The 22369-nt window shown below is 38.8% G+C and overlaps 2 protein-coding genes across 2 annotated transcripts; both read right to left on the reverse strand.

Annotated features, from left to right (window-relative positions):
- Window positions 1-5952: 5952 nt before the first annotated feature.
- lratd2a (LRAT domain containing 2a) lies at window positions 5953-7330 on the reverse strand. The gene has a single exon (XM_087786022.1). It carries the CDS (start codon window positions 7255-7257, stop codon window positions 6487-6489), a length of 771 nt encoding a protein of 256 aa, XP_087642148.1. The 5' UTR covers window positions 7258-7330; the 3' UTR covers window positions 5953-6486.
- A 3382-nt stretch (window positions 7331-10712) lies between these two features.
- Window positions 10713-21346, reverse strand: fam91a1 (family with sequence similarity 91 member A1). The gene is made up of 24 exons (XM_087787929.1): window positions 21050-21346; window positions 20266-20350; window positions 19849-20000; window positions 19705-19762; window positions 19017-19084; window positions 18646-18759; window positions 18485-18575; window positions 17817-17879; window positions 17582-17688; window positions 17472-17510; window positions 16791-16903; window positions 15487-15596; window positions 14814-14926; window positions 14382-14468; window positions 14161-14290; window positions 13444-13592; window positions 12940-13074; window positions 12694-12807; window positions 12532-12604; window positions 11913-12059; window positions 11618-11719; window positions 11407-11530; window positions 11021-11090; window positions 10713-10894 (listed from the first exon to the last, which is right to left on the reverse strand). Exons 1-24 carry the CDS (start codon window positions 21119-21121, stop codon window positions 10715-10717), a joined length of 2496 nt encoding a protein of 831 aa, XP_087644055.1. The 5' UTR covers window positions 21122-21346; the 3' UTR covers window positions 10713-10714.
- Window positions 21347-22369: the final 1023 nt, after the last annotated feature.

Below are 22369 nucleotides of genomic sequence, written 5' to 3' on the forward strand. Positions count from 1 at the left end.
TTTAAATCTGTATTTATTTTTAACTCTGTTTTGCGTTTTATCGTTCAAGCGCTTTGTGACCCTGGTCTAGAAAGGCGCTTTACAAATTACTGTTACTTAACTTCACTGTATCGAAATCATTTTAGTTTATTTAGAAACCTATGTTTTAAAACATTTGCTGAAGAGTTGGAGGCGAGATAGAAAAGTAGGGTGATGTGAAATCTCAACTGTCGGGGAAAGCCTTGGTTTTGGTAAGCCATTGCTTTCATCATTTGTCAGGTCATTTTTGGATTGTCTGGTTGGTAAAGTTTGATTGGAGCAAATTATTAATTATATTGTTACTTTACAACTGTCACTCGTGAACCATGCACGAATGAAGAGATTTAGAGAACTGGAAGCGAAAAGCGTTTTCTGTGTGTTTTCTTATGTCATCTGTTCTGTCTTACAAGGCAGTATTTTGATTCTTGTGAGTGACAGGAACGCCAATTCCCCGATGTTATAATCTTGATTTCACGAAACTGAGGTAATACAAGTGATTTACGTTACAACACTGCCCCTCTGTGGACATATTGTGAATTGAATTTCAAAAATTACCAGAAAGAAAGAGGTTGCTCTTTAGTAATATTATGTTTAAATTATCAATTTCTCCTAAATTCTAGATTAAAATGTTATGAAATTGCATTATTTCAAATCATAAACCTTCCATGATGTTAAATTAAATGAGATTGAATTATCTGAAACCTATTGGATGACAATCTTAATTCCCTTTAAACAAATAGATATGGATAATTAATGAACTAATGAATACTAATTTAAGATTTGCAAACGTGTATTTTAAGCAGTTAAAATATGACCATGATAAATAAAACGATTACAAGGGAGACAGAACGCATCACATTTGGGATGTTAAAAATATTGACGTGCTCGATATTTGGAACAGAGGGCTGGCAGACTCGTCAGTTTCCTGACGAAAGGGTAGAACATGGAGGTTCTTGACCTCTTTGGTTTCTACTCACCTCTTGCAAATGTCAGTTTCTACCAAACTGATTTTCACTTGAAACACTCAAACTTGCCACTAGCAGGCGCAAGTGTAACACGAAAGCGGTAAATTGAAAGCTGTCTTTTGGCTCAGCTCTTTTTTTCACAGGAGCAGAAGAAAACAGCATCCTGTTACTGTCGAAACAGAAGATCCAGAGATGTTACTGATGACATTTAATGACATCCAACATTTGGTTCACCGCAGCTTTGTCGTCTAATGGAGGCTAAAAGCGGTCTTAAAAGTTTTGTTCAGTCTAAGCTTTGATTTCTAAAATAGGTCCAACATGTTTTGATATGACAGAAAAAACGTGTTCATATATTCATTTAGGTTTATAAAAAAAGCATGACTATTGTGTTCCTAGGTTAGTTTTTCCTCACTGAAACATTGTGATTCAGTCATTTTCGATTCACTGGGACCTGTTTTTCTTTCCTTTTTTATGTCTTGGTTAAGTCACAAACCACAAAGTTAATATATGTTCATCACATCAAGTAGGGATCACAGGTCCACTTTTTTTTATAAACATTCATTCCAGCGTGTAACTCTCAGTCTTGCATTCATCCTGACGATTAACTGTAACTTGGAAAATGTGCACATGAAACAAAGTTACATTAGTAGTGCATGTTCAAAAGAAAAAGACACACAGTGAAAATACTTTGTTTTACAGATCACAATAAAAGTTCAGTATTTATTGTGAGATGATGCACAATAAGAATAATGATCTTAAATTTTAAGTCAACTTCTTCAGGTACGGGTTATTTGTCCGAGATGTTTAAAGTTAATAATTTTTAAAAAAGAGTTACACTTAGTGCAGTGAAATTCAAGTGGGAACAGCATTCTCATTTTATGTACTGCTGTTTTACCTGGACGATATATTTAGAACAACTATAGAAAGAATAGAAAACATAACATGAATGTGAAAAACAACATTTATTTATTTAATTTATTTACTATTTATCAAACTTTACAAAATGTTATTTTCTTATTGCAATCGGATTTTTTTTTTCCATTTATTTTGTTTCTAATAATAAACAATGCTAAAAACATTTATTAATTTTTCGCTCATGTTTCAATTCTTTGTTTGATAAACATTTTACAAGTATGACAGTGTTTGTAATAGAAGAAATGAATATAGTGTGGTTTCCAGACTTACAAGTGTCATGTTTTTTGCTGTGATCATTAGTTTTGTTGTTATGTTCATCCTTACTAATTGTTACGTAGCAACAGGGCCGGGTCTAGGCAGGGGCAAGAGGGGGCCTGGCCCCCTCAATTAAATGTTGTGCCCCCTCAAACTTACATGTAAGTAAGTAAGTAAGTAACAGCACAATGCCCCCTCAAGATTTGTGGCTGCCCCCTCATACATGCCTGTCTAGACCCGGCCCTGCGTAGCAACCATCTGAAGATTAATTCACTCTCTTCAGGCAGGGAAAATTGTTTTCTCAGGAAACTCTGCACTAAGCACACTTGAGACACTGCATGACTGTGGAGTTATTAACATTCCCACTAATATTACAAGCTGCTAACATCATGGGTTAATCAGGACTACTCTTTGAGCCTCACAGCTCCTGCAGAATGACTCTTTCTGACTTCATGAAGTTCTCCAGTTTCATTCACGGTCTCACCAAGCAAAGAACGATCAATATTAGGAAATTCTTGTGTGTTACGTGAGTTAATCATTTTGTGCCCCTCTGAAGAATGATTTATACTCTAACAATATTATACATTACGTTGTTACCTTCTGTAATATCAAAGGTGAGAATATTAAAACTATTTGTGTCAAGTAAATCCATCCATTTGTATTCACACCTCATTCTTGTTTGATCTAAGGAAGTTAAGCCAATACTAATACTTTTTTCCCAACTTTGAATTACAGAGTATATTATTAATTATTCGATAGTCGAATTCTTCAGTAGTTGAGTTAGTTCAAAGTCACAATAGTTAATTCTTGAGGGATAACATAGGAACATACAGTATCAGTCTGTCTGATTTCTCTCTAAAGCAAATAACTGTAATGTCGCCACTTTATGCCCCATCCCTGCTACACAAGCCGTTATTTAAAAGTAATAAAAACCTTCATAAAAAAGCTTTATCACTCCAGGCCGAGGTACGAATTCTCATTTCCTTCCAAGTTTGTTTCCCACACAAGCAGTGATAAAAGAAACACAAGCAGTGGATTAATTCAAATGTCATATGTGATTAGAGAATATGATAAACAAATGAATGAGAATTTTACTGGCAGTTGTTCAATCTTTCATCAAGGCGAAGTGACATGTGAAGTGGAAAACTAAACTAAGTAAGTAAAACTACGTATTGGAGGTTGCGTGTTTCACTTTGCTTGAGTCTTGTATAAGAAAACATGAGATCTGAGATTGGTTGACCTTTACAACAGTGGCAATAGCATCAGCAGGATGAGAGGCTAACATTTATTTATGCATTTTTATGCAATCTACTTAGACTAACTTTGGGATGGATCGATGTATTAGGTTTAGTTTAGTTTATTTAAAAGGTACCCCTGAACTAATGAGAACAAATGGACTATAGCATTACACTGGTTGGGATGCTACATAGCTTTAGAGAGCAGGGGCAGAATCTTGCCTGTTCAAACCTTTCAGGAGATACTTCTAAAGGCTAAGTAAAAAATCCATTCAATAATTATTCATAGCACGCCAGTGCATGTTCATTTTAGACTTTAGGATGTCAAACCGCTGTATTTGAAAAATGTGGATTATGATTGGATTGTCCGATCCACGGTGTCACATTGATACTTCTTTCAACTGCTAGTGGATTGAATGACCCACAGTGTAACTAAGCACTGAGCAAACAGAACAGAAGACCTTGAAGAGCTGAGTCATACACTGTTCTGCTTGTGCTCTTGTTTTTGGACAGAAAACATGGTGGTATAAGTCACTAAAGCAAGAACAGTCTTTTTAACATCAGCTTCTTATACCACCAATCCATGTTTAATTTCAAAAAGGGAGCCAAGAAATTAGAAATAAATTCAACATAATTTCCCTGAATCCTCAAATAGAAATGTCACTGATCACATAAGTAATAAACTAAATGTAGCCTAATAAAGAACTAAAGCTAAAGAAAGCCAGTATTAAAAAACAACAACCTTGTCTGACAGATGCAGTCAGAGGGGGTTGGTGCTAATAAAGGGTTCGTTATGAAGCTCTTCCTACTTTTCCAGTCAATAGAGTGGATTGTCCTGATAGATGAAAGTTAAGGATTAGTATGTGACTTCACCAGCCCACTCACAAGTCATGTTGGCTGAGACTTGAACAGCCAGCAGCACCTTTGTAAAATATATGTTTGAGGAAACAACTTTAGTGCTTTCTATGAAATCTGACTGGTGGAAATAATACTGCGCTGTTTGCCCAAAACCATGTCCTGCTTTATATGACCTTGAGCCTCATCATTGCTAATGATAACATTTAATGAACTTGGCAATGCTTACACAAACAAAAGGGCACAATCATAGACCTTCTGCCAACTAATACTGCCAAGAGAAACAGCAGGGCAGTGGAAACAAACAAAGTAGAGTACGACAAAGGAGCCACCTGTTTGTCACCTCCAGACACAGATAAATAATGAAACACCTCTGCCCAATGGTCACCTCACATATGTAAATTTAAGATCCCTCTTCTCTGTGTTTGTCTCTAAAATCGCCTTGGAAAGGTTCTGAACTGAAATAAATAAGAACATGTTATTTTTCTTTGGCCACCTCTGACCAGAGAAGTTCAAGCCTGAGTGAAGATATAATCTCTCCATCTGCTCCCTGCTTTTCTGCCGGCTGTCCTTGATTCATGCGTTTCTTCCACATGAGAAACGTCGTTAAATTCAAAACTTATGTTGGAGGAGAGATGCCATTAACAGAAGACAGATGCCTAGACCCTAATATGGCCTGGATGAGGAACCTTAAATTATCTTAATCCAAGCTCCTCCACCTAAAACACACCTGATATGATTCTAAGTACAGCACATTCATTCTCTACTGCTTTATCTCTTTTGGGGATTGTGGGGAGACTGGAGCCTATCCCAGATTCCTTGGGCGAGAGGTAGGGGACACCCTGGACAGGACGCCAGGCTGCTGCAGGGCACACACAGACAGACAACCATTCACACACTTCATACCTATAAACAATTTCCCCAAGTTCCCAATCAACCTCTGTACGTTTTTGGACTGTGGGAGGAAACTGGAGTGCCGCTGTGAGGTGGCTAACTACTGCGCCACCATGCACCCAAGAACCGCACAGATTAACTTCATTTCAATTCTCAGTTACAAAGATAGTTAAAACAATGTTCAAAGAGTTTGACATAAATGAAATCTGGAGAGAAAAACATGCCAACAAAAAAAGACTAAACTACTCAGGCCCTAACAAGAGCTACTTTTTGATGAATCACGGTGGCGCAGTGGTCACCTCACAGCAAGAAGGTTGCTGGTTTTCCTCCAGGCCGAGCCAACTTATGATCCTTCTGTGTGGAGTTTGTATGTTCTCCCTGTGCTGCGTGGGTTCACACCAGCCACTGCGGTATCCTCCCACAGTCCAAAAACATACAGAGGTTGATTGGGAACTTGGGGAAATTGTCCGTAGGTATGAGAGTTTGTGTGTGAATGGTTGTCTGTCTTTGTGTGCCCTGTAGGTTGGCTGCTGTGCATGTCAATCAACTTCTCAACCAATAACAATTTGATTGACATGCACAGCAGCCAATCGGAGCTCTCCTCACCGCTTTCTTGTATCATATTTTATCATGTCACGATCTACTCGCAACAGCTTCAGGCACCCCGGTATAGTGTCTTTAACATACATTAAAAACAAAGTAAAAGGTGAAATAAATAATGTTACATTAACGCAGTATCACTGACCTTTTGACTTGTTTACAGGATTTAATATAAGTAAACCAGAACAAGTGCTGTTTGTTTAGTACTTCTTTTCTTGACAGTTTTAATGTTATAAAATGACAACAATAGCAAAGAATAAAGACACGGTTTGGGAAAATATCGAGGCACTCAAATACATTTTTCCTAAAGATGGAAAAGTTATGATAATTAGTCAGTACACTCGCCCAACTAAGACTTGTTCAATTGAAATAATCTCCAGGATTAAGAGGCATTATGCTGTGTCTCTAGCTGTGTGTGAGTCACATTCTTCAGGGCACAGGCAGAGGGATCAACAGCATGTTCATCATATCCTGTGGTGCTGTTCAAAAGGTGTTTTCCAGTGAAATAAAATGCTTCTTGAGAAAATGAATGCAATAAAATAGATCATGAAAATGGAGACTGGAACTGAAGTTAATATTGACCCTATATTTATGAAGTTATATTAAGAGGAGAAACAAAGAATGCACTTGGACTTTCTTTCCTCAATAGGACACAGTCACACTCTGGTCCAGGAACGTCCCATCAACCCCTCATAGTGAATCTTTTGAAAGGTTTATCAACTGTTTGTCAACATGACCTCCAGAAGAGTCTACAGGGAGGCTGGAGGAGCGCTCAGCTCCTCACACACCGCACTCCTGCCCAGGCACTCGTTCCTGCGCTTCTCCATGACCACGTCCTCCAGACTCTGGAACTCCAGCATACGTGCGCGTCCACCGGGCATGAAGATCGTCAGGCGGTACGGCTGTGTTCCGACCCGGATCTCGCCTCCCATCTTGAACTCCCTCCTGGCGAAGCGACACCAGGCGGCGAAGCACTCGGAGTTCCTCCAGCGGAGCTCCCGGTCCTTCAGACCCACCTGCTCCAGGGCGGTCTGCACCACCAGGTCCGGACTCAGGGCCCTGAAGAGGTACAGGTCGTTGACGACCCTGCACCTCCTGCCCTGACCCGCGTCCGTCAGGAAGCTGCTCTTCACCTCGGCTCGGTGCAGGTGGACCACCTGGAAGTCTCCCACGTACACGGCCCAGTGCGGGCTCTGACCCGCGGACACGAACTCCACCAGGTCCCCGGATCGGCACCTGTTCAGCAGGTTCTCCGGGGAAGAAACCGCGCGCGCTCTCCTCTCGTACACGCGCTCGTCCCCGTGGTGCAGGGCGCACTCCACCTCCTGCTCCCGGCTGTAGAGCTTCTGCTCCCGGTCTGGATCCTTGTCATCCCCGCAGTCCTCGTCCGGCTCCTCGTCGTTGGAGAAGATGTAAGAGACGCCGATCCGTGCGCTGTCGTCCGTGTCCGCGCCGCTCGTGTCCACAGTGGGAACTTCTGCGTAACTTAGCTGCGACACTTTCACCCCCTGGTTCCCCATCACTCCCGGGGGGGCGCCACCTCCATCTGAGCCGAACCCAGACTTGAAAAACCCGAAAGAAAGCTGACAAAAGTGTCGCTAAAGAATGTGTGTGCAGAGACACACACCGAGGCGCGCCTCTGAACACACACACGCCCTTTGTGGCGGAAGTGATGGTGCTCAGGCTCGAGAACACCTGAGGAACCAACACACCTGCACCTGCTCACAACCGCCTCCCTTCAAAGTAAATAAATAAATAACCGTTGCAGGTTTAATGTCCCACTGTATGCACACGTACAGTTCAGTTAATAATGAGACTCCTTCAAGAAACATCTTAAGACGTTTCTATTTGTTCAGGCTTTTCCTTGATTTTCTGGAACTCCTGTGTTGTTCTCAGTTTTATCTTGATCTTTAAAATGTATACTTTATTGAATATTGTTTTGATTGTTTAAGCGATTTGTGACCCTGGTCTGGAAAAGCGCTATACAAATAAAAATTACTTACTTACTTACTTGTTTGTCCTGAATATACTGATCAGTTTCTCTCGAGGTGTGCATGGCTATGAAGGAAAGACTGTCATAGCTGGTCTTTTCAAACTGGTCTAATGGTCTGAAGGACAGAGACACGTGTCACATGTCTGTGACATCCTAATGTTAAATGGACCCCACATGGAAAAGTATTGATCGTTGTGGATCCATATGTTCACGGAGCTTCTCATGACACACCTGACTTTGATCAAACTTCTGGGTGGACTCACAAAACTCAAAATATTCAACAGTTGGGAAACAAACCTCGTCTCTTGTTTATTCTTCTAAAGCTGGTGGAAATAGCTGAGCACTGAATGGAATCAGAAGCTTACTGTGGAGGCCTCAAGGTCCAAACCCTCTAAGACCACCAGCGGAATGAACCGTTTTCCACAAGCCTTGCTGCCACTTACCCACATAATCCAGATTAAGTGATTTTGGTCATTATTAAAAGTTAAATCTGTACAAAAAATGTGCTCCATTATGTCACTTTTGCAGTTATATGAATGCAACACACGAGTGTGGAGTGAATTCAACGTTTATGCAAACAAAGCAGTCTTCTTGCAAGAAACCCCAGGTGCTCATCATTTGCATCTAATACCATTGCATTTATCTTCTAACAAAAAACGAAAATAAAACAAAAAGTTATAGTTTAAATGTAGTCTTTACATGTAAAGTAGATTAGAGTACAAATCATTATTTCAGAAAGAGGAATGATTTTTTTTAGATCAATAAAATGTACAAAATAATAATAAATCAGATTGTGCTCCACAAACCATTATTCATTTAAAATGACCCAACAATCAAATCAATAAAATGATTATGATTATAATTGTGTTGGCTCACAGCAAAAAAAGCTTTGTCACCACAATCACATGAAAGTTGATTTAATTTACTTGATTGTATGCTGCGTTTTATGCTGGCAGAGTTTGTGTATATATATATATATATATATATATATATATATATATATATCGATTTGTAAATGGAGCAGGTGCAGGACAGCACAGTGAGAAGTCATATAACTGATTGATGCACTCACTTTCAAAGAGATTACATGAGATTACAAACTTTCCTAGCCTCACTTCTGGCAGCCTGAACAATGATAGCTTCCAAGACTTTCCTTAAACATTTAACTTTAGATCCAACATTCCACTATTATGACTTTAAAATTGCAACATGGTGTCCAATAACCTGGATTGGCTCAGTCACTCCAGGCAGATGGACAGAGTATGCAGGCGTGTCTTGCAGGCCACCTGTTCTACCTGGCATGGAAGCAACAAACAAGAGTGACTAGGATGAGAAAGATCCAAAACAACCTCAGAAATGGAGGAAAATCATCTCATTAGATATTTATTTATAATTTAATATATTCTTTACATATTTATTGGTCATCATTAACATGTATCTGGAGAAGAATGGGGGAAGTGCATGTTTACATAAGGTGTCATTTTTCCTGACCACAAGCTTCTTCTTAAAATCTTGAACGTCCATGAAACAAGCAACAACAACGATTCCTATACATGTCACCTTAAAAAAACACTGGCTGGATGATACCCAGATGGTCAATTACTTTGAACAGATTACCAGGACACGCATGTCAAAAAAACATAATTCAGGTATACAACACACACACACTCTCACACACACACACCACAGTTTCTATACAGCCATCATGCTTAAAGTGAACCGTCTTATGCTATAAGTCACATTCATAAACAACCATTGGGGCCATACAGAAAAGGGGTTCCTTCAGATTAGTTTTAGGGGTTGTTCATTTGACAACACAGTATTTTCATATTGCTGGAATTGACAACAGGTTTGGCCCATTTTATGTTTCTAAAGTTGAAACATGGAATGTTGTAAACAGAATCCCTCGGGGCAGAACAGAAAACCAAGGCAAAATTAAATGAAGCTGAAGGCCGCGGTCATCTAAGAAAAACAACTGCGGCAGGTGGAAATTCTTCAATGAATGTATGCAAAGTTTGACCTGTTAGATTCATTCGATTCACAATAATAAAAAAAACCTTTTGGTTTAACATTGGCAGACAACAATAAGGCATCAAAAAGTAATTCAATTAAAAGTCACCACTCTTCGATGCGTCCGAACAACAAAGTGTAAAATCTTGTGCAGATTCCAGGAAGGAATACAGGGATTCATACCCATTAAAGAGCAAATTGGAAGGCTACAAACTATGATGGGATTCCCAGAGGAAACTGGTATTTATTCATGTCAATGGGCCAGAGTCATCTAGTCATCACTTAAAAGGCTATAATCGTGAGCAACGATGAGAGAGGAAGAGATTGTCACCGAAAACTTGCTACATGTTCCCTTTACAGAAGTAGAATTAGAAAGAAACTTATTAAACCAACTGTAAATTTCAGAATTAAAATTTGTGGATTTAACTTTAAAATATGAGGATAAATGGCCAAACAAAAAAGTATGTTAAGTATGTGTTCCTTTTGAAGTCAAATGTTGTAGTTCAAAGAAATACTTTGTTTTTATTTCCATTAGATTCGGTTTACCTTGGAATGTCATTTTACAACTTTACGTGTGAAATTCATCCCATTCTGTTGCACAATCCCATGATAAATGATAAATCACGGATGCTTCCATGATTGTGTTTTTGTAACGTCGACTATATGTCAAACTCCCACACCCCATCACATGACAATAATAAGTGTGTTTTATGACACTTTCATTCTCACATCAGTCATTAACGGTGACCATGTTAGCACCACTTCGACAAGAACACTGCTTTACCACAGAAAGAAGACCAAAGATGAGGAGCCAGAACTGGAGCTGCCGTGTCATCACACGCAAGTGCAGGGTGGGATTAAACAACGGAGGACATGGGAGAAGATGAAGGGACTTCGCCCCCTTGGTTGGTCTGGACTTCAATACACAATTCTCTTCGATGAGAAGTGACAACCACAAAATAAGTTTGTGCCTTTTACGTGTCCTTGTGCAGAGCAGAGATGTCCAGAGGTGGAGGGGCCCGCCCACTCCACTCCCTCAGCAGCCCGTCCTTGTAGAGGAGGTTGAGGGCAGGCAGGGGCACGCCGGCCTCGGCTGCAGGCTGGCTCAGGGGGTTTGACACGCCGCTGTCTGGGTCTGCAGTCTGACTGCCGTCCTGTACACAGCGTTGAGATGATGAAAGTTTGATAAATTGCGTGAAAGTCAAGTCAACCTGTTTCATAGGCAACAATATCACTATACATACACATCTCAGTTTTCCTGCAATGTTCAAACTTTTTACCTGGAATGATTGAACGAAGCTCAACACCTTAAGCGACAGTTTTCGGCTGGAGTGAAGCAACTCTTGGAGGCTGGAACAGAACCAGGGTTGAGAGCGAGTCAAGGTTTATTGAGAGTGGAATAAACAGAAGTAAGACTTTTACTACTTTCATTAAAACAAATTATTTTAACATTCACACCTCTGTTAAATTTAGTTTTTTCCAATGGAATATTTTTCTTAGTGGTGCTCTTCATTTGTGGATTGTTTTCATATTAATGCATGAAAGGCAGCTGAACTTAAATGCACATCCCAATGAAGGATGAGTAAATAGTTCCATTAGTGTTCAGCCCTTTCTTATTGGTCAGTGGGGCCATGTGACCTGCAAGATTGTCTTTGCTCTTGCCTACCTCTCACTGCTGAACAGCTTGTGTGAGGCGATCTTTCGACAAACTTTGCGATTGAGCTCTGAGCTGAAGAGCGGCATTCCGAAGCAGAGGTCAAGAGGAACCCACTCGTCCTCCGACGAAAGAGCTGAAAAGAAAGTACTTGAATATACTTTTTTCATCATCTCACAGACCACATATTTCTTCAGTTTGCATTCAAGATGATTCAACCTACCGTCTGTTTTCCCTTTGCTGTCCCCGTTTGTCTCCTCTGTCACCAACTCAAAAGATTCTGTGCTGCCGTTGGTGTCAAACCCTCCACCGAGATGAGTGTCACCTGAGGGGTGAGCTTAAGTGTGATCATTTAAGGATATATATATTTACGGCTACAAGTCAAGATAAACTTTGATGCGTGTAAAAGGACGAAGAATAAGCGCAAAATATGGCCATAAACCATTGTCCATTGTTGTTGCATAGAACAGTGTTTAAGATAAACAAGCACAATAACATAAGTGTCTGGACTTCTGTACCTCTGCACTCATTGGTATCACTGGGTCGACGACGGTGGCGGTTGTTGGAGTTGAGCATTGTGATGTAGCCACACTGATGCTCCAGATCCACCTCGTCCTTCAACTTCTGCAGTGCCTTGTGTACACACATGTTGGAGTAGGAGAAGTCTGTAGGGCGGGAATAAGCAAAACGAGGGTCTGCACGATGTCTTGATGAAACTGAAGGTTACTTATAAGAGCACCATCAACATGGAGGGCAGACATTTAGTTTAAATCCTCTTAGTAGCCCATGTAAAAATCATGGTGATGGTACAAAGAAAGAGCTACAAACAAAGAAGAATGGTTGTAAATTGCGACAGATTTTATATTTATATTTACTACTGGCCACCGAATAACATGACGAAGAGAGTTTTCTGTATTGCAATAGTTCAGTTTGTCATTTAGTTTTATCACATGTTTTATTTGGGAAAATGAAGAAAGGTTTATTTGTTTGTTAACCTTATGTGGACAAGAAAGGCATCTATGATTCTTAGGACAGCAAAGAACGCTCCTGTGAGGCTTTTGCATAATAGTTGGTGAAATATTAGAAATGTTTTTAACCTCTAATCAAGTTTACTGTGATTAAACGTTGACAACCTACCACCCTTCAGATCCTCTTCGTCAAAAGGGAAGGGGATATGAACCGTCTCTCCGTGTCCATGCATCCCATGACCCTGGACAGATGAGAAGAGATATTCAACAACCACCGGATGACCAGTGTTGGTGCACAGTTTCCTGCATGTTTTCCAGATTATTTTTTTACCTGGATGAGAACAGCAGAGTGTGTCAGCGCGTCGTTGAGCATGGTCAAGACGTTTGATGTGGGGACGACACCAGGGTCATGACCCCAAGAGGTTATTAACAACCTGTCATATACCTAAAGGAACAACATAGAAAGAATACAGTCACAAATGTTTTGTCTTCATTATATCTTACTGACTGTATTCATTGCCATCAAAGCGGTTTAGTTTAAGATCCAACTACAACCTCTTCTTAAATGGTGACTAACCTGGAAAATTTCTGGCAGTTTGCGCAGCCTGGAACCTTTAGAAAGCAGCAGAGAGGGCGGACCTTGGCCGGTCACATGGTACAAGTACAATTTGAACCATATGGAGCTAACCTCAGGGATAGCTGGACCAATGTGCTGCAGAAAGAACAAACATAGACGAGTAAACATAATGAAGCATGCTTGAGTGGATGTATATCCTATATAGTGGAATATAATACAAGTGCAACAGTCAAGCATTTTTACAGACATGTCGACTGCTTGTTTGAGTTTATTATCAGGCAGAACTAGAGCATCAGTCAGTGACCCTGGCTTCCAATTTGTTTTTAACCATCTACACAGTGTCTCAAAGACATTAGTAGCAGGCGACTATAGTAACGTTGGGGTCTCAAGAGAGAAGAGTCATAGAGATGGGACATCAATCACAGGCAGAAGAGAGAACATCTTGAACACCATCTCAAATACATTTACATTTAAGCTGCAGTGCATAAGCAAATAGTGTCACACCTGAGGTGTGCAGCTGCTGATCGGTCGGATCTCATTGCTGAGTGGAGCCATGGAGACCAGCAACTTGTAGTTCTTGTTCAGCACACGGCTGCAGGTGGCCTGGTCCAAACCCAGGAGACTCTCGCAGCGCAACATGTCCAAAGGGAAACCTTGAGGTGAAACAGAAGATTAAAATAGATTCGATCTCATGGGGTAAAATGTTACCAACAGTAGTACACTGCTTATAAGGATTTAACTATAGTGACATTTAAGTATGTTGTAGTGTAGCTGATAAACAGACTGGAAAATGTGAAGAATCAGAATCAAAAACTTGTATAGCCAGTGTTGTTAACACTACACAGGATTCTTTGTGTTGACATTAAAAAATAAAATAATACAAATGAAATAAAAGGAGATTAATTACATATAATACATTAAAATAAAGAGACATAACCAAAAAATCTCATAAATAATAATGAATGAATAAGGTAGGTTTCATTATCTCTTGTAAATCATCATTAAACTAGTCAACAATTAAGATAGCATAAGTTGTGTCCAGAACTTTAAGTAACAATTTTTATCATGTCTTTTTCTTCCTATTATCCTTTCACCTCATCTTTCCTTTACTATCAGATCTCCCTCAGCTGACATTTTAACTTTCTTCTAAGTCACCTTTAGTTTTCTCTCCTCACTCCTTATGAAACCTGAGCATTTTCTTACCCTTTGTAGATTTCCTACCTATATTTGGAATATCGGGTCCCTGGTCCTGAGTGAGTTCTTTGTTATAGCGCAGGAATAGTATGGTGTTTTTCAAAGTCAATGCATGGTCAAAGTAACGCTGGGCTTCACCCTCAGCCGTGCTCTCCACCTGCACAGGAACCAGACACATGTTAAACACGGGTTCAGCAAAAGCAAGCGGGTAGTTCTTCTGAAAGTATAAGAAAAACATACTAGCTCACCTTCTCTAACTCAGCAAGAAAAGTATCCAGAGTCTCATCTGAGAGTTTCCCCACTTCAAACATTGTTACGGCGTGACTCTTCAGGTTCTGAAAAGAAAAAGGAAAAGAGCTCATGGAACAAAATAAAGTGTTTACCCTTGTCTTATCCAATTATGATTTTACATCCATTAATGGCCAAAATATTTCTTAATTGAACCGTCTTGAAATACAATATGTGTTCTTACTAAAAGTTTTGAATCATGATCATTAGAAACATCTGCTCGACAAACTCATTCACAACAAGTTATGGACGTTGGTTTTGTCATCATATTTGACAATATACATTTAGATAATTTAAGATCTTGATTTGTCATGTTAACCGGGTAATGTTGAAAAAATAATTGTGCTCTCAATCCAGGAGGTTCAACAACTGACACATGAACAGATACATACGGGGGATAGGTTGCCCATCATGAGGAAAGCTGTGAGCGTGGAATCAAACAGGAATGCAATCCTCTTGGTGGGAGCTACAGGAATACTCAGGCTGCTGACGCTGGCCGTGTCTGCTGCAGTTTGAGAACAAAATAATTCTTGGTTATTCAATCCCCTCGTGATTTATCTCAGCAGACTTTTCAGTTTACAGCCTCAGTCACATAAAACATAGACACCAAAAACACATACATCATCCACACTGTCAGCACTACAGGTTGGCATGAGCAATTGGGGGCGAACTTATAAATAAACTAATAAACTAAATAAAAATAGAAATCCAGCTCTTAAATTCATAATGCAGTATTGGTCAACTGTCAGCAGCATCTAGAAGCCCGAATGCGATAGGAATTACTTCATTATTCAAAAAAAGTTTTAATTTTAGATACAGATTTTTATTTTTGTATATGTTTGTATGCATTTATTTTGTTTACGTATTTATTTGATTGTATTCATTATGATCGTTTTTACATTTAAAGTTGATCTATCCATATATCAATCTATCTATTTATGGATGTTTGTATGGATGGATGTTTTATTGCTGTTGGACAAAATCATTTCTCTTCTATCGATCCATCTCTATATCTCTATCGATCTCTATCTCTTTTTCTCTCTAAAAATATACAAATATGAATACCTTGGTCCTCTAGACTGGTGGTGTCTGTGTCAGTGGCGGAAGAACCTCCCTCCATAACAGGACTGCCTTGCTCCCAAGATAACAGCATCTTTTGAGGATCCATTGTACCCCTTAAAATAAAAATAATTACTGTAATGAGCCTGAGGATACTGAATTTATAATATACAAGCATCCCTTACATTGGAAAAACAACCACCATAAAAACCTCTGGAATATCCTTTTATTGTCAAGACAATAAAACCCTCTCAACAGCGTGAAGAGGAACTAAACTAAATAGTTGATGTCATGCTCGACAAAGTGCAGATCACAAAACAAGAAGAACACAACTCCCTTGTTTCCTTCTAAAGATACACATATTAATGTATCGCCATCTGTGGAGCTAAATTCCCCACAAGAGTCTTAAACATCACTGACCACTTCAGACTACACTTGTACTATAGATGCCAAACAACATTCAATAGCTAGAACGCCACCTAGCATACATTGTATAGACACAAAAAAACACTCTGAGTGGGCAAATCCTTTTCCAAAGATTTCCGCTTAGATGAAAAATTCTGTAAAATGTCAGGCTTTTTATATGATCATTTATGTATGACAGGGTGGAAGACAGTAGGACTTAACATTATGTAATTAAAAAATGACTATCTGGAACAGTGGTTGACACTAGGGATTGTTGTGAGGGGGCCATCAAAATAAATCAAAGCAGGGATAAAGGAAAGTCCTATAACAGGCTGCATAGTGCATTGTGGGGACTCATACAAGACTTTTTGGTCTGGACAGTGACAAGGATCATCCATCATGATGTCCTTGTAAAATCTGACATTTTTGTCCGTAGTGACCAACGCTGATTGATTTGCTGACCTTCCATTTTACCGCACCCATGTTGCAGCTCGACTTCTTAATAGCAAAGCAGTGTTTTGTTTAGTCAATTTACCTGATTTTTAAAAGAAGGCAAAGACACAGCCAATTTTAATCTCTCTAGCAGGCAGTTTCAAAGTCAAGGTGTCGTAATGGAGAAGGGTCAATCCCCATTTGACGTTGAAACAACGAATATGAAACTGTCCGAGGATCCAACGCAAGTTTTGAAGCAAGTTTCATTTTAAGTACTAGTTGAAAATCAATTCTCAGACGCAAAGGAAAACCGAGCAATGAGACCAAACTGGGATGATGTGATGTTGTTTGTTAAAACCAGTTAAAAGATGAGCCAATCATTTTAGGATAAAGATCATTAGTCAATTGAATGAAGTTTATGAGTCATTGAACAAATGACCTGAGATCTAACATGTTTGTGTGTGAACACATACTTGAGTCTGTTGACAGACGGTGCATTCTTCCACGAAGGGTGCAGCTGGTCTGAGCCAATCGCCTGACCTTTTTTCACGGCAAAGCCAAGGCGACAGTACATAGACACGGCATTCTGCAAAGAGAAATTACAGTTTGAAAAAAAGTTAAATATATTTAATAATGTTTGATAATTAACCTAAGTTTAACCTTAGTAACTTAATTAAACCTGATATTCTAGATACATTTTTAGCATTCTGGGCCATGCCGTGGGCCAAACTATGACACCTGCAAACTTTTAATCAAAATATTTTGGGAAACTATTCCACCCAGCCGAAATATAGGTTTCAATTGCAATGGTTTTGAATTTATTGTAATAATGAATTTAGCAGAGGAGATGTATATTTGGATGACAGCTGTATACCCAACTCTAAAAAGACATATCTGACTTTTAAAATAATTATACATTAATCATTTATATCATTTCATATTGTATCATCTATTCTTATTATCAAATGTATTATTTGAAAGCCGCTTCTCTTTCATATGAACAAACATTTCTTAACAGAGAATATTGTGCATTTGCTGAAAAAACATCAACAAGCTCATGTTTGTATACAGACTACCATGTCTTCAGCAGCAATTTTAATCCTCCTTCAAGAGAATTTCATGCCTTTTCATTTTTGTAACTCAGCAAAACTAACCTTCACCAAGTCCAGGTCAATCTCCAAGACGTTTGCAAGCTGAAATAAAAAGAAAATTAAAATAGAGGGAGTTTGCGGGAACAGCAAAGATTTAAGCGGAAAGTCTATACCTCTGCTACATTTGTCTGCTCATCAATCGACACAAAGATTTTGTAAAGCAGGGTTTCAAAGTAGTCTCCCTGCACACGATTCATGACGAAACCCTCCAATGGAGGCACTGGAAATCAAACAGAATCATCTTTCAACATCCCATCACTTTCTCTGAACAGATTATGTTGTCAGAGATGCATTGGTTTTAATTTGCAATTTTGACAACTTTGGGGAAACATAAATACAAACAATCACCTGAGATGCAACTGTCATCAGAAATAGGAACATCAAGGTAGATGAAGCCCCGGTTATACAAACCTGCAGGTAAAAAGGATGGAAGATGAAGCTATTTTGATGCAAAAAGGACGGTTTTCTGAAGAAGCGAAAAAAAATCTTAACAAAAGCATTTTAGCACAAGAAATAACAAAAATTTACATTTAAATACAGAGGAGATGCGAGTGACAGTTTTAAGTAGACAATATTTTGAATTATTATTATTTAAGCTATGGTTATGTTTTTCATTTATTACATTAGATGAATAAGAAAATAGTTACATCAATGTTAATATGATTATTCTTATGTCACCTAGGTGAACTTCAAAGTTACTGCTTTTATATAAATATATATATATATATATATATATATATATATATGCAGACTTTTTCCACAAAGAAAGGGTCTGAGGCTGAATCAAACAATAGTTACTTCCCTTAAGAATCTATAAGCTATTAATATTTTATCGCTTCAACCATGGATTACTTTTTGAAAAATGTCAGTAACATTTTGGAGATTTATATCATTTTAACTTGGACCGTCTCGTATGGACACATTGGTAAGAAAGTTCAAAAGCAGCAGCCGTATGCATTTCAAGACTTTCCTGCTGTAGTTCCATGTCCTTGAACAGATGACATTAGGAAACTTACTTAAAACCACATTGAACTCCATTGTTCCAGCCAGCTGAGGCCCAGAGTCAATCATCTTATCGATGGCTTTCTTCTCTGCTGAAGAACACACCTGCAATGCAACACAGAGAAGAATGGAAATGTGACGTGATACAAGGTGATGTGAAAAATGTTTGCCCTACTCTTATGTCGTCCTCAGTGATGTATCCGGTCTGTGCCACCCACCACGGCTCTACGGAAATTTCCACTGGCTTAGTGGGAAGAAGATCCCGAGCAGATTTTTTGCGAAAGAATTTCTGAATGAAAACAATAAATACAAAATTCAGGACAGGAGAGTGCCACAGTGTTTTGAATTATACCTTCCCAAAATGTTTTAAAACCGGAAGAAGAATATTTCCACAATTAAACAACATGTCTTGCAGTCATGCTAATCACAATGAAACTAGGTAAATAATTGGAGTTCCAAACAAGTATACCATTGTGAGGAGAATATTTTGGCAGATCAGGTACATAGAGTTAAAAAAGGATTGGTTGTGAACCAAACAATTCTTACTTTGGACGACCTGCACTGGTTCATCAAGTCGATATACTGGTTCCGTCCAATACCCAGCAGCCTCAGACCTGAACAAAAATGAAAATGAAAATAAATGGTAGTCGTGAAAAGACTTATAGTGGCGTCTCAATTATCTTCATCGTCACACTGCCAAATGTAGACAATTATCACATATCACACATGACATAAACAAGGTTTCAGTTGAACATCACCTCACTTGTAAGTGTGTGTAAAATATTCCACATACCATCATTTACGATGATTACAAAACTAGTTTTGGAAATTAAGTCACAACACTTCTGTTCAGTCAGTAGGAACAGGATTCCATAGCAGTTTGGTTGCATATCTCTCCGGTCGTTATCACATAATCATCATCATCATATTTCACTTTTAAACATATAGTTAACGTTAGCATTGTGACTTCAACATCCAAATGACAGATCAGCTGAGATGATGAGGGTAACTTTTATCTGACAAAAATAAATCACTAGATCCTTTTTTAAGTAAGCCATTATTGTGTTTGCTTTAAGGGTACGCAGTCATACAGATGTTGTTCATAGCTGGAGATCAACTAGCCACAGAAAGAGTACACAACCATAGCAGTTTAAATACACTTTTTCAATGGCAGAAAACACCAGATTAAAGTTTAAAACAGCAACAAGTAACCAGCAATAATGAAAAAACTCACAGTCAGCCGCAGTGAAGTTGGGCAACGAATCATAACTCTTTTCACTGTTCATAATATCCTGCAAAATAATTGAGAGACACTCAAATGTTTCACACTTAACAGTCATACATAATTACAAGTTAGCAAGTGTTCCATTTCCTTTACCTCCATGATTCCAGTGTAATACGAGAAGGGAGTGACCCTCAGTCCTTTCACCATGATGTCCGACAGGTGGAAGGGGTACAACATCAGGTGGTCCCTGCTATACTTCAGTAGCTCCTCGTAGTATTTGCGCTCGTCCTTCCTCACATGGCGCACTAGTTTTGAAAAAAGATTGCAAATGTTTATATTTTTTATTGAACTTAACATGTCCTAATTATATCAGGAATATAAAAATAATAATATTATTAAGAAGAATGTTCTTTACATTAGTCCTTTAAATGTTCACTTAATAGAAGGATTAGACAAAATATTTACATTTTCCCATCACCTTTCTCAATGTGCATCATAAATAACCTCAGCATGCCGAAGGTGGTTTCTTACCTGTGAGGGGAACGAACAAACGACAACATCATTGCTCACCTAGGTTATTGCGGAACCGTAGCTGATTCCGGATGCTGTAGAGCAGCACTTGCTTCTCATATTCACGCTGGGAATTGCCTAAACTCTGGAAAAAATAAAAACAAATAGTTCACTTTGATGCAGTGACAGTGAATAGTACGATAACCACACAATCATTTAAAGATCACGCAAACCTTTTGTGCGGTTTTGAAAATATGCTGTAGTATTCTTTGACAGCCGTTCAAAAGCTGACTGATATTGGGGACATCCTAGAACTTTTTTTGGTACTTACTTCTGAAATAACTTTATGTACATTATGATTATTGATGATCAATTATATTCCTCTAACACACAAATCGTATTGTTGTTTTTTCCAATAGTACCAACAAAAATGGAAACACAATACCTAATTTCCCGAAGGAGATCTCTATAGACATTAGTAATGTATCTCAACCACCGCAGACACTCAATCCTTTACACAAAAGCTAGACTAGACTGCATCATTTGGAATGTATACATTCATTTAGAAACCGTCGCAATTGTGTTCTCGGCATCTTAAATGAAATGACCATGCACGTTCATTTGACTGACGTCACGGATTCCATGAGAAAAATCAAATCGTCAGAATGAAGTGAGGCGATCATGTGACGGTCATGTGGCAGCGATGCAGCAGCAGAGGCGGAGGTCGCTGATGGAAGCCCTGCAGTGGCTCCAGGGGGAGTGACAGCCCGGCGCTGACATTGACGGGTTAACCCTCACAACACTGCGGGGTTCCCCGACACTCTGCACCGCAGTGCCATCCTACCTGTTTCACATTAGCTGGCAACTTCGTCCACGGATAATTCTGCCTAATGTGGAATTCCACGTCCGTGTTCATCGCTAGCTAGCTCACGGATCCACGAAGGCTTTCCCCGGAGATGATGATGGGACGCGGTCTCTCTCGGGCGAGCCCTCGGTGACTGGTCCCGTCTCACCGGCACCGGATGGGCGAACACAGCGAGCGGAGAAGAGAGAATCTGTTTTTCCGTCGATTGTTAAGACCGATTGCCTGATAATGAACCTTCACTTCCGTGTTGTATTTTCGAACGGGCTGTTCGTCATGCTCGTGCCTGCGTACGTCATTTCCGGTCGGGGAGTTATAATTACGCGGTGTCATTTTTTAATCTTTGAATAATACAATTAAATCAATTTTGTTCTTGTCGCATCATCGAAAACCACGAGGATTCTGTATTTTACCTCGGTTAAACTGTTTTATTCACCATTAAAGTTGTTTATAACTTATGAATTAATTCAAATGTAAGCGTCATTTTCTACGTGAGCTTCAGAATCAAACTGGAATAGGCTACACTCCCTCCTTCCATAAAGGATTAATAGTTACAGAAAATGAATGAATGAATATTTCAAATCACTATAAGTAATATCCTCAACTTTTTTCTCTTAAAGTGTACCGTTCTATTCAGTTGTCTAGAACAGAAAGTTCACAGCATGAAAACGATTATCATAAATTCCAGTTGACTTTCATATCTTTCATGAAAATATTTGTGACGTCTCTCAAACTCCATTTATATATTTTTCCTGTATCAATATTCTAAACTTTTAAAACTTCAAAAATTAAAGTAAGTAACGACACAATTTGCAGTTAAAATGCTATACAGTGGTTTGAATAAATAAATAAAAACTGGCTTTTGGTAGAAAGATGCAAGAAGAGTGATTTTGACATCCAAATAACATGGAATGAGCTTTGTATATGTATATGGTTGAAAATAGAATATCACAATGTGATGGCATTCCTTTCGATAGTTAAGACTGTAGTAATGTATGATATTAGTTAAACAATACTTTAATATAATGATGTATAGTGTCATAAACACTCTGACTCAAACTCACATTTAGAAATATGAATTCATACTTGGGGAATAAGCGGTTGAAAATAAATAATTATAATGAAAATGGGAAAGTTTATTAACATCCACGATCAGAGGTCAGCGTTTCCTCGATAGTCGATATCAAGGTGTTCCGAATAAAAACATCTGAATGACAATTTTAACTTTGAATTTGATTATTAAAAGTGACAAGTGCAATTCTGTGCTCTTTTCTAATGTAAACAAAGAATAAACAACTCGTA

The sequence above is a fragment of the Callionymus lyra genome, chromosome 3 (assembly GCF_982586985.1).
Source record: "Callionymus lyra chromosome 3, fCalLyr1.hap1.1, whole genome shotgun sequence".
Lineage (NCBI taxonomy): Eukaryota > Metazoa > Chordata > Actinopteri > Syngnathiformes > Callionymidae > Callionymus > Callionymus lyra.